General features: G+C 40.0%; 1 protein-coding gene across 7 annotated transcripts in view; it reads left to right on the top strand.

Annotated features, from left to right (window-relative positions):
• The first annotated feature begins 1,827 nt into the window (after positions 1-1,827).
• Positions 1,828-14,077, top strand: part of dicer1 (dicer 1, ribonuclease type III) — a 31,299-nt gene continuing 19,049 nt past the window's right edge. The window contains exons 1-9 of one of the 7 annotated variants that reach the window (XM_026151933.1): positions 1,940-2,156; positions 2,229-2,362; positions 4,613-4,717; positions 4,864-5,065; positions 6,327-6,489; positions 6,604-6,734; positions 7,508-7,642; positions 7,747-7,907; positions 12,842-13,010. In XM_026151933.1, coding sequence (XP_026007718.1) covers positions 4,952-5,065; positions 6,327-6,489; positions 6,604-6,734; positions 7,508-7,642; positions 7,747-7,907; positions 12,842-13,010 — 873 coding nt within the window. In that variant the 5' untranslated portion in view covers positions 1,940-2,156; positions 2,229-2,362; positions 4,613-4,717; positions 4,864-4,951. Of the gene's footprint in view, positions 1,855-1,939; positions 2,157-2,228; positions 2,363-4,612; positions 4,718-4,863; positions 5,066-6,326; positions 6,490-6,603; positions 6,735-7,507; positions 7,643-7,746; positions 7,908-12,841; positions 13,011-14,077 lie in introns of those variants that run through there. The other 6 variants (XM_026151934.1, XM_026151932.1, XM_026151935.1 and 3 more) reach the window with 6 other exon arrangements.

Genomic DNA, 14,077 nt, shown 5'->3' on the forward strand with positions numbered 1-14,077 from the left:
CCGGTTGCATGACAGCCACGGGAAGCCGACGGGTAAAGAGATCGTTGTTATCGGATTACGTAGTGGAAGAGAAATTGTTCGAGCCATGTTTCCGAAGTAACAGAACCGACGGATGGCCTGGATTGCAGCCATTCGAAGACCAAACATAACGTCCCAGAACACTCCAGCTCACATGTTAGTCTGCTCCAAGCATTTCCACAAAGGTAAGTCTTCTGTTGTAGTTACTACGTAATTTATCATAACATAATTGTTGATGTAGGTTACAAATAAGTCTTAATTTGAATTGAATTCGTTGCGCTATGCTGCTTTGTTCACTGTGGCTTTGCGGGCTAATGTTTGTTGTGTTTTGTAGGAAAACCGGCCTACAAAATGCTGGAATGCGATCCAGACTGGGCCCCTCTATCAACCTGGGTCATACCGAGTGTAAAGCTGCTACCACGGCGAGATTTGATCGGTTAACAGAGACAGCGATATCAAAACAGCCACGAAAAGTCCCGCTTATATGTGCCCAAGTGTTGTATTGAAGCAATCAAGAGATGAATAACGGTTTTCCAGTATGTTGTTTTGAAATTATTATTTTTTTTGCATTGTTGATTTGTTTTTTATTGAAGCAGCTAATAAAGCATAATGGAATACAATTTTGCCTCTTTCTTGTAAGATTCTATAATAGAATGAAACAATAATGCCAGTTATAAATACAGATAACAAATTGAATGGATTACAAAACACTTATTTTATTTCTATTAGATGTAAAAATGTTGTGTAATACTACAACCTGAAATGACAAATAGATTATTTCCTGTACAGGCCAACGCAAAGGGAAAAAAATGTAACAACAGCTGTCAAATGGAATAGTCCAAATCACCAAAGTAAACTGGACCTGGGCTTGTTGCAGGGATCTGAAGTTACTAAACATTTTGTGAGTGTATGCACTACAACTTAGGACCATATAATAATAAATATGTGCGCGATGAAAGTTGGGCAGCACGTCCTTACTCAACTCTGTATGCTCATATGGGTCTCACTCCTTTGATTTTTTTTCCTCGGCTCTAGATCAGAGGTCGGCAACCTGCGGCTCTTTAGTCCTTATAGTGCGGCTCCTCGTTGTTTGGTAAAATAAATTAGAAGTATTTAGCTGAAGTGTATTTTGTTTATGTTACAAGTCCCATTGTAAACGTATCACGGCAGACCCGACGATGTTTACATGAACACGCTTTACAGCATCTCTTTATTGACCACTAACGTTGCAACCAACAACACAGCACGTTCGCTTTGTTTGGCCTACTAACATGGCGACTCGACCAAAAAACCTGGTCACGCCCCCTCTCGTGACATCACGCTCCAAAATCCTATATGTCCCTTCCCATTGCTTTTCTTAATTTTGATATTACTATCACTGTTTTCACAAAAAACCCAGAACAAACAAACAAACAGCAAATCCTCAATGATAGATTTTTTTAATGTTACTTTTATTTAACATCCATTGGTATGGCTCAGAAGCAGAGAAGTTATGGTACTTTTCACCCACTGAAAACATTTGTTAAGATGTGAAAGCAACAGTTTGATGCTATATCAGGTAAGAATCGAGAACACAGCATTTGGTGACGTTTGCTGTCAGGGTTTTGTTAAAAGAAACCAGTAGCCAGGCTTCTGCTTGTCTGAATGCTGTCATTGCATCCTGTTTTCACTTACATTTCACACAGACCTATTTCAGAATCAGAATCAGAATACTTTATTCATCCCGAGGGAAATTAGGGGTTACAGCAGGCAGCACGCTAATGGCGCATGCGCACTCACAAAGGAACCTTCTGACCAACTTTACACAAACATCACATTGGGCAGACATGTCAGAAGGTAGGCTGATAGGAAAAAAAACAACGAAAATACACTACATGAGGTAAGAGGAGGAGAAAAAAAGACTCCACTCAGACTGAGCTCCTAGTGGGAGAACAATTTATTTATAGTCTAAATAGTAGTAACGATTAATCCAACAGCAGAATGAAATATTAATAACCTGTAAACTGGGCAGCGTCAGGTTCAGTGTCACAGGTGTTCAGTGTTGCTTTGGTCTAGTTAAATCCGTTAGTGGTTTCCTGTCTGAGATGGTCGGAGGGGGACCTCCACACTTCGTGCTCGGTACGGGGACTGCTATTCTGGTTCGTGTTAGTAGACTGGTGCGCCACTCTTTGACTAGCGGTTGCGTAGCTTACGTGAATGTTTTGTCGTAGCAGAGGCCCAGGTAAAAGGAAGTGGTCCCCCGTGGACGAGTAGCTACCAAATCGGGACGAGAGTAAATGGCACTTAAAATATTCAACGAATGAGTTTAAGCTAATCGAGGTGATAATCAGAAAAGCATCCAGTGGTGAGTTTATAGTCGAGTTGCTTGTTTCTTCTTTGTAAAATACTGCTGTGGTGTTTGGCCTCGCTAGCTGTTAGCTAGCTGGCTGACATGATGATGGTGCATGGTGGCCGCAGTAACCGTACAGATGTTGCACTACATTTAACGCTGTAAATTTCAAGTGAAGCCATGGGTCAGATTCGCCTGTAGCTCAGGGACAATGCGAGGAAAAACACACAGCCAGGCCATTTACCGCCGCAATACACAGGCCCAGTCTTTCATTTATCGTGTGCTAGGCATGCTACGTTCACTTACTGTTTTGGCCGCTGTGAAAAGGTTTTCATTGCAATTGTACAAGTCTCTGCTCAATCGGCAACGCTTTGTACAATGCTAACGGGTTCTTAGAGACGTTTGGTTCTTTACATCATAGTGTAAGGCAGCATTACGTAAATAAGTTATTTTTTGTAATATGGCACACTTAGCAGTAGCTATCGTTGTACTTTTATAGCAGTTCTCAGGCCAGGGACTTTAAAGTTCTCGTTTTCTTCTAGTACATGTTTTTAAATCACCAGTATTCAAATGTTTACTCAAACTAATTTAATGTCGAGTTCGTGTGCATCAGCTCGACTGGTTGTCTGAAGGTGTTCGGTGGAAATGTGACATTTAGCTGCTAACTAGCCATCCAACACACATTGTGCTCTTTGCCACTTGCTGACAAGTGGAGAAATGCCAGAGTTCGGCCTTGGATTTAATGTAACAATTTAACGTAATATAGAACCTGGGAAGTGGACTTCAATTTGATCAACTAATGATGAAACTGGGACAGCATGGCGGTTAGCACTGTGGCTCACAACAAGAGTCCTGGTTCAAATTCACCATCTGGCCTTACTGTGCAGAGTCTGCGTTGGCTCTCCTCCCACCATCCAAAAACTTGCAGTTAGTGGGGTTGGGTTAACTGGTGATTCTAAATTGCCCATAGCTGTGATTGGTGACATGTTCAGCCACCTCTTGCCCTAAGGCAGCTGGGATAGGCTTCAGTCCACCGCAACCCTGAAGTGGATAATCAGAAGAAAAAGATGTTTTGTGATTTAACACCACCTTTTCAACGGCAAATTATATTTTTTACTATATTCTGTTTTTTGGCTGCAAAATGAGATTGTCAAGCACGCCTAAACTGCTGCTAAAACTTCCCACAAGATAAAGTCAGTCTGCTAAATCATTTGTGACACTGGCGTTGGTCATTGACAAAGACTCATTCAGACTGATGACAACATGTTGGCAGTCTGTCCCCTTTGATAACTTAGCAATTATTTGCTTCAACAATCTCTCTCTGCGAGTGACTGCTGTCAGTCTACTTTAGAAAAAATGCCTCTTATCAGGCAACCTGTGCAATCGCCTTGCGATCAGGAGTGGTTGTGAGTGTGCCACACTCAAACTCTGGGCAACCATTTAGTCATCACAAGTTGCAGTCGGTTTCAGAACGTAAAAAAAAGTCAATACGGTTTCCAGGTACCCAGTGATATATTGTTTACATTTTTATTATAAATTTTTCATTTTTGTGTAGATGTAAGCAGGTTAACACATTAGCTTCCTCAATTTTGTGATCCAAACAGTTAGCACCATGCACCTGTGTGTTTACATCTGTGTGGCCATTTTTGAGGTGGACTTTGTCCCATGATAAGCCACACAGAGGTCCACACTTGGTTTATAAATGCTACAGAATTTGAGCTTTTCTTTCTTTCTTTCTTTCTTTCTTTCTTTCTTTCTTTCTTTCTTTCTTTCTTTCTTTCTTTCTTTCTTTTCTTTCTTTCTTTCTTTCTTTCTTTCTTTCTTTCTTACTTACTTAACCTTTTTTTTTTCTACCTGCATGTTGACATCTTGTATATGAAATGTTAAGGCTTCCAGTATTTGCGTTACCAGTGTGGTCTGCTTTAATTTCAAACACTTACTAGATTTGTGTATGTGAAAGACCTCACTTCAGGCCTGTTGTGTCAGGTTGTAATCTTTTAAATTGCAAGCAAATGTGAACTGCTTCATTTACAGCAAGAAATGCTTGCTGCACCAAGCTGACTGCTGGGAATGGTTATAGCTGCCAGGGCTGAACAGCCTTCAGGCAAGCGTCAGGTGGTCTGGTGACGATTTCAGGTTTAAGATGTGTTGAAAAGTAGTTGATTGATGGATCAGAATAAATGATTCTCATTTATAGATTACTTGAATCTTATTGACTGAGCTATGTTTGAAATACATGATCATAACAATGTTCTGATTTCTCAGGTCTGTTTTGAGCCAAATGTGGGGAAGCATTAGGAGCTGAAGATATATTTTATCATGAAGCCCAGATTAACATTTGTCTGCCTAGCCCATGTGTCTCTGTTATCAGTAAGTATTTATTTATTTTTGCATTTTCCAACATATACTTAGCCATTCTTAAGTCTTAAATTTAACTTGTTTATACCTTAAAACACCCTAATGTTATGTCTGTCATTTGCAGCACCCTAACAAAATCTTTTCATGTCCACTGCCAGTGAACTGTTGAAAAGAAGAGGATGACGAAATGAGATAAAGTGGACGACTGGAGGAGCCTTAGCCCCCTCACCTCCACCAGTTTGAAGCATGGCTGGCCTACAGCTTGTTACTCCTGCCACCTCACCCATGGGGCCTTTCTTTGGTCTTCCATGGCAGCAGGAGGCTATTCATGATAACATTTATACACCTAGAAAATATCAGGCAAGAAGGCTACAATTCATGAGCATTTGAGTGATCATTTATTACTGCTGATTTCCTGTGTGTCTTATTATTATGTTTGTTTTAACTGATTAGACGAAATAATAAAAAAAAAAAAAGAAGGGCTCCTATGGCTCTAGTGCAGTCAACTCTATCTTTAGTCTTTACTCTGTGGTCTTCTGAGCAATGTCCGGAGCACAGGATGAGCATGGAAGGCAAACGACCACATTTGCTGTCAGGAGCAAAGCTCAGCTCTTCTGAAGATATGGAGGCAGACATCACTGATGTTGTACAAAGCACAATCCTATGAAAGTGTGCTCCAAGTATCATACATCTTTCTACCAGTAGCAAAAAAACTGAACAAGTAGCATAAGCGGCAAAGCAGGCATTCAGTGACCTTAGCAGAGGGACAGCCACAGGACTAGGACAAGTTACCGAACGGCCACTTAATTGCACAAACCTGTCAATGGAAAGCAATGAAACTAACACCTTTGTTTTGTAATTAACAAGGGAAAGTGAGGACTCAGAATTGTCATTTGAATGTGCCATATTTTGCCATATAGACTTTTTTTTTTATCTGTAAGTCTTTGCAGTTTGATGGCTTATTTTAAAAAAAAAACCCTAAAACAATAAAAAAAACAAAAAAGTAACACACTTATATAGGGACATTAATGATAAAGAAAGCGTACAATATCGTAGTTTGCTTGTGTAGTCATTCCTCAGGATTTTGAGATGTGTATATTGACCTGTAATTGTCATAAGTAATCCAGTACTCTAATTTTAAAAGACATCTACTACTTTTGTAGTAGACGTCTTTCACCCTGTTTTTATACCAAGGTGTTTTTTTTGTTTTCTTTTGGGGGGCGGGGGGGGGTGTCCACATATGTATACCAGTTCCATGTACTGGTTATCAGTCTAACTCATAATGCTGGAGTCCTTTTCCTGAGTAATACTTGCTGATTGCTTATGGCTCAAAAAGCAGAGGAAAAAAAGGTTCAGGACTATGACATGTGAACGTTCAATTATTCCATCACACACCTTAGTATATTTTAGTGGTAGAAGTATTAACAGAATTTAAGTTATAAATAGTGCTAGATCACACTAATCAGAGTGTTCTGGATGTTGGTTTTGAATCATTTTTGATGAACTGCCCAGCCTTAGTGATCAGTGATCCCCAGTAGTTTTAAAAAGCACTGTGCTTTGTCACTGTGTCCCTAGTTCTGCTATGGGCTTGCTGTCTCTAAATGTGAAACTGCCTCCACAGGTTGAACTTCTTGAAGCAGCTCTTGAACGCAATACCATCGTCTGCTTGAATACTGGCTCAGGGAAGACCTTCATTGCAGTACTTCTAACAAAAGAGCTCTCCCACCAAATACGTGGACCTTACCAAGAAAATGCAAAGAGGACTGTTTTTCTAGTGAACACAGGTACCTGTGCCAGAAATGTCTGTGAACTTGTTGTTTATTCGGATTCAGCTGGTGTGACATTGTGCTTGATTTTTGTCTGTGTGTCATTCTGTATCTCTGCTCTGTGCTCCACAGCTGCTTCTGTAGTTCAGCAAGCAGCTGCAGTCAGGACTCACTCTGACCTCAGTGTGGGAGAGTATACAGATCTGGAGGAGACCTTAGCATGGACTGACCAACGGTGGAGTCGACAGATAATAGAAAATCAGGTGTGCTTAAGCTGATGCTAGTTGCATGCTGGGATGCTCTTACAAGTTTGTCTTCCTTTACACACAGACTTGGAGAGTAAAACAAACTGTATGAAGGGCAATACTGGTTGGATACAATAATATGTCAGATTGTTCATCTTTTTTTCACCCTTTTAACATATTTATACAAACTAATTGTTTTAGCTTCTTTCAGTGTACTCACTTTGAATGTACACAATATGAGACTGGGTCCCATTTAAACACAGATGGAAGTTAAACTTTGGTCATTGTTGTTCCTGAATGTCATCACATTCACATAATAAGCCAACAGCATCCAGTTAAGCAAATATTGTCTGATGCCAGTGTTTTTCTCAGAAACACCATTACTTTGTCATAATAAAAATAATATCTGTACTTGCATTTCTTTTTTCATACCTTTAAACACTGACTTATTGGGCATGGTAAGCCCAGCACTCTGTTTCCCTTCATGCTTCAGGGGGACTCTAAATCCTCCAGTGTACTTTGTCTGTGATTTCACTGGGGTCTTCTTGGGACAGGGTGATAATTGTGTCATTAGATCGTGAGTGCGAGGGTGATTGCAGATGTTTTTGTTTTGTTTGGTGACTGTTCAGATTTGGCTGTGGACAATTTACATTACATACATGGCACCAAATACACATCCAAGGAAGGAGAGCAGGAGAGAGAGAAAAATAGAGATGTATATCTGATAGTTAGATATCCTGTACTCACTGTTGGTAATAATCTATTCCATTGTCCTTGTCACTTTCTGTAAGGTGCTGGTCATGACTTGCCACATATTCCTTCATGTTCTGAGGAATAAAATCTTACCATTGTCGAAAATCAACTTGGTGGTGTTTGATGACTGCCACCTGGCCATCACAGACCACCCTTACTGTCAGATAATGAAGGTGAGATTGTAGTCTTTAAGGAAATGGGATTACGTTTATTGTAATAGTGGCAGAGAATCATGCAAAATCATTGTGGGTGACCTGGTTGTCCTCTGTGTGTGCAGCTGTTTGAGGGCTGCTCCTGCACTCCTCGTATCCTTGGTCTCACGGCTTCCATTCTGAATGGAAAGTGTGACCCATCAGAACTGGAGCAGAAGATTCAGAATCTGGAAAGAATCCTTAAGAGCAATGCTGAGACTGCTACTGATCTTGTGGTCCTGGACAGGTAAGCCTTATAACTGCGTGCATTTGACACTTTCCTCGGCTTAAGGCGCTCACATAGCAGGCGCTGGGGTGAGCATGAGGTTCAGCAAAAATTTGCTTCGACTAGCCACTTGCAGGTTTATACTGCTGTGTAGGACTGGGTTTTGTCACTGATTTCTAGAATCGATTCGATACCGATTCAATTCGATTTGAATCTGGGAAATTTTGAGTCAGAAATATTATAATTCAGATCAGTACATTTACATATTTTTGTATCTATTAAAAGGAAGCTGACACACGCAAGACTTTATCAAAGGTGTGAGCATCACAGCAGATGTCTTTGTGTCAAAGTAGCTGAAGATAAAACACAGAAAAACATGAAGGTGATTTTCCTGGCCTGGATTTTATAAAAATATTCTGCAGTACATCAAAAACGAAAGAAAACCATTAATCAACATATGAACGTTACCTCTGACATTACAGCGGTTTTATTAGAGACACAGCTAAGCGTATTGCATGTTGCATAATTTTAAAAAGTTTAAATTTGTTCAGTATTGAACGGCAGAAATTAGGTTTTCTTTTCGGAAGTAAGTAAAAGGGGAAAAAAAGCAGCGGCCGACAGCCTGTAAACAACAGTAGACTTGTGAGTAACAAGCAAGCGAATAATGCAGAAAACAGATTTTTAGACGGGAAACTGTTCTTGAAGTACAGAGAGAGAGCTGTGCATGAAGTGTGATTTTATCGTGGTGGAAGCAAAACAGCAAAAGTAAGAAGGAATTCATGACGATGTTTATGTGAAGCATAGTTTGGATCTTCTTTTGCTGCTGGTTCAGTCAATATTGTTTGGAGAGAGATAAAACTTACAGCTTTAGAATCAGCGTAAAAGGGCGTGAAAACAAAGCGCGGACCCGCCGAAACATCAGAATCAGCGAGCTGTCGGCTTTCAGCCCCGACCGTGTCCGTGCCGTCGGGTGAGAAAGGCGACATCTCACTGATTCTGATCCGCGGGTCCGCGCTTTGTGTTTACGTCTTTGTGCAGAAGTCGTGTTCCTGCTCTCATTTACCGTTTTAGCTGTTTGGTGGTTGTTGAAAATTTGTGAGGTTTCACCTGAGATTCTGCCGTTTCGGGCAAAATAAATTTATATTAAAAAATCGATTCAGGATTTTAATGAATCGATTTTCACATTATCCAAGACAGAATCTATTTTAATCGATGAATTGATTATAAAAACCCACCCCTACTGCTGCTACTGTGTGTCTGTTTTTTGTTGTTTGTTTGTGTTTTGTTTTTAAAACAAAAAATAGGGCTAGGGTTCTAATTAGGGATGGGAATCGGGTTCTCTACAAGAACTGGTTCCCAGTTGTCCAGTTGCTTGGAATTGTTAGTGCCTATCGGTTCTTGAGCTCTCACTACAATCAGCTGATTTCAGTTCACATGTGAGAGGAGGAAAATAGTGGAGTGGTCTATAACCTGAATATAGATGTTACTTTTATTTTTATTTTTATTTTGGTGAAGCCAGCTGCTGCTGAACTTCAACAGGTAACAAACTAATGAGCAGTCAGGCTGCAGCCTCCGTTTCTACCAGTTCGTGTTTCCACAGTAGAATCACTGTGACCATCACTTTGAAGTGTCTTTGTGCTGGTTTTCATCTTTGTTTTGTGTCTAAACTGAAATACTAAGAGAAAAATCACATATGTACTCATTAGGGTGTAATTAAGTAATGTACTGCATTACTTTTAAGTGTTCTGTGTAATACCTTTTTTACTTTTTCAATAATGACTCCAACACTGATCACAACAAAGATGGAAAATTTGACCACACAGCATGTAATAAATTTGCATGAATATATTGTCATTGATATGCTGCGTAGAGATGATGCTGACTCTGTGAAGCCAATGGGAATCGATAAGGAATCTAATCGATAAGCGATATCGACAATGGATTTGGAATCGCTAATTTCTTATCAATTCCCATCCCTATTTATAATAGTGTGAGAAAGTGTTTGCGCCCTTCCCGATATTTAAATAGTAGACACAAAGATAACACAAGTAAACACAAAATGCAGTTTCTAAATGAAGATGTTTATTAAGGGGGGAAAAATTCAAACCCCCACTCCTTCATTATAATGTAAATTAACTGTGGTGTATCACATCTTTGGAAAGCAGAGTTCAATTTCTCTAGCCACAGTCAGGCCTAATTACTGCCACACCTGTTCTCAATCAACAAATCACTTAAATTAGACCTGCCTGACAAAGTGGAGTAGACTAAAAGATCCTCAAAAGCCAGACATCATGCCGTGATCCAATATTTCATCAGAACAAATGAGAAACAAAGTAATTGAGATCTCTGTCTGGAAAAGGTTGTAAAAGCCATTTCTAAAGCTGTGGGACCCCATCACAAGTAATGAAAACATGGAACAGTGGTGAACCGACTAAAATTACAAGAATGCAGCAAAGACTCATCCAAGAGGTCACAAAAGACCCCACAGCAACAACCAAAGGACTGCAGGCCTCATTTGGCTCAGTTAAGGTCAGTGTTCATGACTCCAGACACCCTGGAGTCACCACCTGAGTCAATATCTGAACCCCTGTAGCTTTGTGGGGTGGCTGTAGCTCAGGTGGTAGAGCAGGTCACCTACTATCCGGGTGGTAGGTGGTTCGATTTCAGTCTGCATGCCAAATATCCTTGGGCAAGATACTAACCCCATGTTTGCCCTCCGATGGATGCATCGGAATGCGTGTGAATGTTGTTGTTAATAATAATAATAGTAATAATAGTAATAACTTTATTTATAAAGCGCTTTCAAATAAAGTGCTGTACAACTAAAGGGATAAATGAAATAAAAGTGATACATAGCAATACAGGTAAGAGACACAATACAAGTTAAAAACAATAAAAATTTAAAAACTAAAAGCCATATAATTAAGACATGTAGGATAAGGTGAACAAATGTGTCTTCAACTTAGTTTTAAAAACCTCCACAGAGCATGCCTGCTGAATATCTTGAGGGAGGTTGTTCCACAGAAACGGGGCACGAAAAGAAAAAGCTCTCCAATTGTCTTTTTTCTGGCTCTAGGAACTTTTAGAAGGCCAGAGTCCTGAGATCGTAGAGCACGAGATGGAACATAAAGGTCTAAAAGGTCGGAGAGGTATGAAGGTGCCAATCCGTTTAAAGCCTTGTAGGTGAGCAGCAGGACCTTAAAATCTGCTCGAACCTGACAAGGTAGCCAATGCAGAGATCTCAGAACCGGGGTAATGTACTCAAATTTCCAGTTCTTGTTAAAATGCGAGCAGCTGCATTTTGCACCATCTGTAGACCTCTAAAACTTTTCTTTGGTAGGCCAGAAAGAAGAGCATTGCAATAATCAATGCGGGAAGACACAAATGCATGGACAAGAACCTCCGCAGTGTCGCTTGACAAAACTTGTCTGATTCTGGCAATGTTCCTCAAATGATAAAAGGCGGTCTTTGTTATCTCTTTTACATGAGATTCGAAGGAGAGCACCATGTCGAACCACACGCCCAAGTTTTTACCTTGTTCCTGCAATTTATGACACTGTCATCAATTTTCAAGATGAAATTTTGGGACAAGTGCTGAAATTTGTGTGGCCCAATGACCATCAACTCTGTCTTATCAGTATTTAGGAGCAAGAAATTATCCAATAACCAGCCCTTAATTGCAGATAAACAGCATTCTAGTTTAGAGACTTCAGCACAATTTCCAATGGTTAAAGGAACATAAAGCTGCAGGTCATCAGCGTAACAATGAAAGGTTACATTAAAAGAATGTAAAAGAACACCAAGAGGCAGCAGGTACATAGAAAACAGCAATGGTCCAAGTACGGACCCCTGAGGGACCCCATGCCTCACTGCACAGGTCTCAGAGAGATCATTTTTGAAACTAACAGTCTGAGACCTCCCAAGCAGGTAAGATCTCAGCCATGATAAAACATTTCCTGTAATTCCAATAAAATGTTCAAGCCTATCCAATAAAATGCAGTGATCCACAGTGTCAAACGCAGCACTTGGATCCAGCAGTAATAAAACTGAAGTGCGATCATTGTCTGCATTTACGAGCAGATCATTGACCACTTTGACTAAAGCTGTTTCTGTGGAGTGATTTGGTCTAAAAGCAGACTGAAATGGTTCATACAGATTGCTTGTTGACAAATGCTCAGTGAGATGCTTAAAAACCACTTAGACAGAAAGCAGTTAGGAACAGCACAGAAAAAACTGCTGGTGTGAATGTACACGTGTGCTCAGAGTAGAAAAGCGCTAAATAGGAACGGGTGTTTTGCTGCCTCACGACCTGGAAGACTTGGTAAGTGGAACCTGCTGTCTACCAAAACACCTTGAAGGAGAATGTCCAATCATCTGTTTGTGACCTCAAGCACTTGGGTTCTGCAGCAGGACAATGATCCAAAGCACTCCAGCAAGTCCACCTCCGAATGGCTTAAGAAGAACAAAATGTAGACTTTGGAGTGGCCAGGTCAAAGTCTTGACATGAATCCGTTTGGGACGCATTGCCTTAAAAAAGTGGTTCATGCTCAAAAACCCTCCAATATGGCTAAATTACAACAATTCTGCAAACATGAGTGGGTCAAAATTCCTCCAATGGCAAATGCTTGATTGCATTTGTTGCTCCTAACGGTGGCCCAACCAGTTATTAGGTTTAGGGGGCATTCAGTTTTTCACACACAAGTTTGGATTTTTTTTCTCCTTTAATGGTAAACAGCTTAATTTAGAAACTAAATTTTGTGTTTACTTGTGTTTGTTTTAATATTTAAAATTGTTTGATGATGTGAAACATTTAAATGTGACAAACGTACCAAAATATAGGAAATCAGGAAGAGGGCAAACACTTTTTCACACCATTGTATGTGACACATGTGAAACTAGACTGAAAACCAGTAATGGTGGCAGTGAAATGCTCACAATACAGGGTCTTGTTTTAGATACGCCTCTCAGCCAAGAGAAGTGGTGTTGGACTGCGGTTCCTACGTGGACAAGAGTGGCCTCTCCTCCCGTTTGCAGGCTGAACTCAATGAAGCTCTTCACTTCCTGAATGACTGCAACATATCTGTGGTCAAGGAGGACCGTGATCCCACATTCATCTCCAAACAGGTCAGAGTTCCAAAGGTTTTCTGCCTTTTAAAATTTAGTGTTTCTTCATCTCAGTTTTATTTATCCTACGGTTATTTACTTCATCATACTCTGGAGGTGGTTTCTGTGCCTCTCACTAACCGCAGAAAAGACCAGCATCGTTTTTGCAGGTTTTGTATATTTGTACACGAAGGTTGGGCGATATGTCAAAATTTTCCAACCAACAACCATCAGTCCAATAACCGGCGATAGTCACGCAGGTCAGTTTTTGATGGGTGACCAATGTAATCGTACACAGACTGATTTGCGCATTCAGAATTTGTTTTGTTTGCAGGGAATATTTTACCTTCTTTTCTTCTTTCTTTCAGGATTAATATAGTTTTTGGAATATTCATTTATTTATTTAATTGAGATGCGCCAACTTGCACAGAAGACTGTACATTACGTTGGCGTTTTTTTTTTTTTTTTTTTTTTTTTAACTTTTTTTAAATTTATTTTTAACTTACTTTTGGTTTAATTTTGTATTTGTTGTTTGGTCGAGTGTGTAAGTCAGACAAACACTGGAACGGCCTGTAAACACGGTTATAGTGGAAAAAAGAAGGCAGTTTCTCTTTGTTTCCCTCCTCACCATTGTGGGTTTTTTTCTTAATTTAAATAAAATGTTTTTAATTTTTTTCTGATCTTTTTTACTGTTATGAGTTTGAGTAAATGAATTGCTGCATTTGTTTGCAGCTAGAAGAGGATGCTGTTAAAATAGTGTCATTATTTTTTTCGTTGACTGCTTCTCTTAGCTTCAACCAACATTATTAGAAAACTTACTCATGGGCAAATAAATAAATAAATAAATTGCTCTTGTAAAAACGATGGGTGAAAGCCTCAGCCTGTCGGTGATAGTCGATATATACGTCCATGCCCAACCTTACTGTACACCCATGTGTTGGACTCATCAGGCTGTTGCTTTATGCATTTTCTGATCCCTGAGCGTTAACCATCGATGTAATGCCTGAATTATGCTTCAGCACTAAATCTAAGACATAGGTGGATGTGCGCCTCCCGAGAAATGTAACTACCGGTACTCATCGGGCCGA

Source organism: Astatotilapia calliptera, chromosome 19 (genome assembly GCF_900246225.1).
Source record: "Astatotilapia calliptera chromosome 19, fAstCal1.2, whole genome shotgun sequence".
Lineage (NCBI taxonomy): Eukaryota > Metazoa > Chordata > Actinopteri > Cichliformes > Cichlidae > Astatotilapia > Astatotilapia calliptera.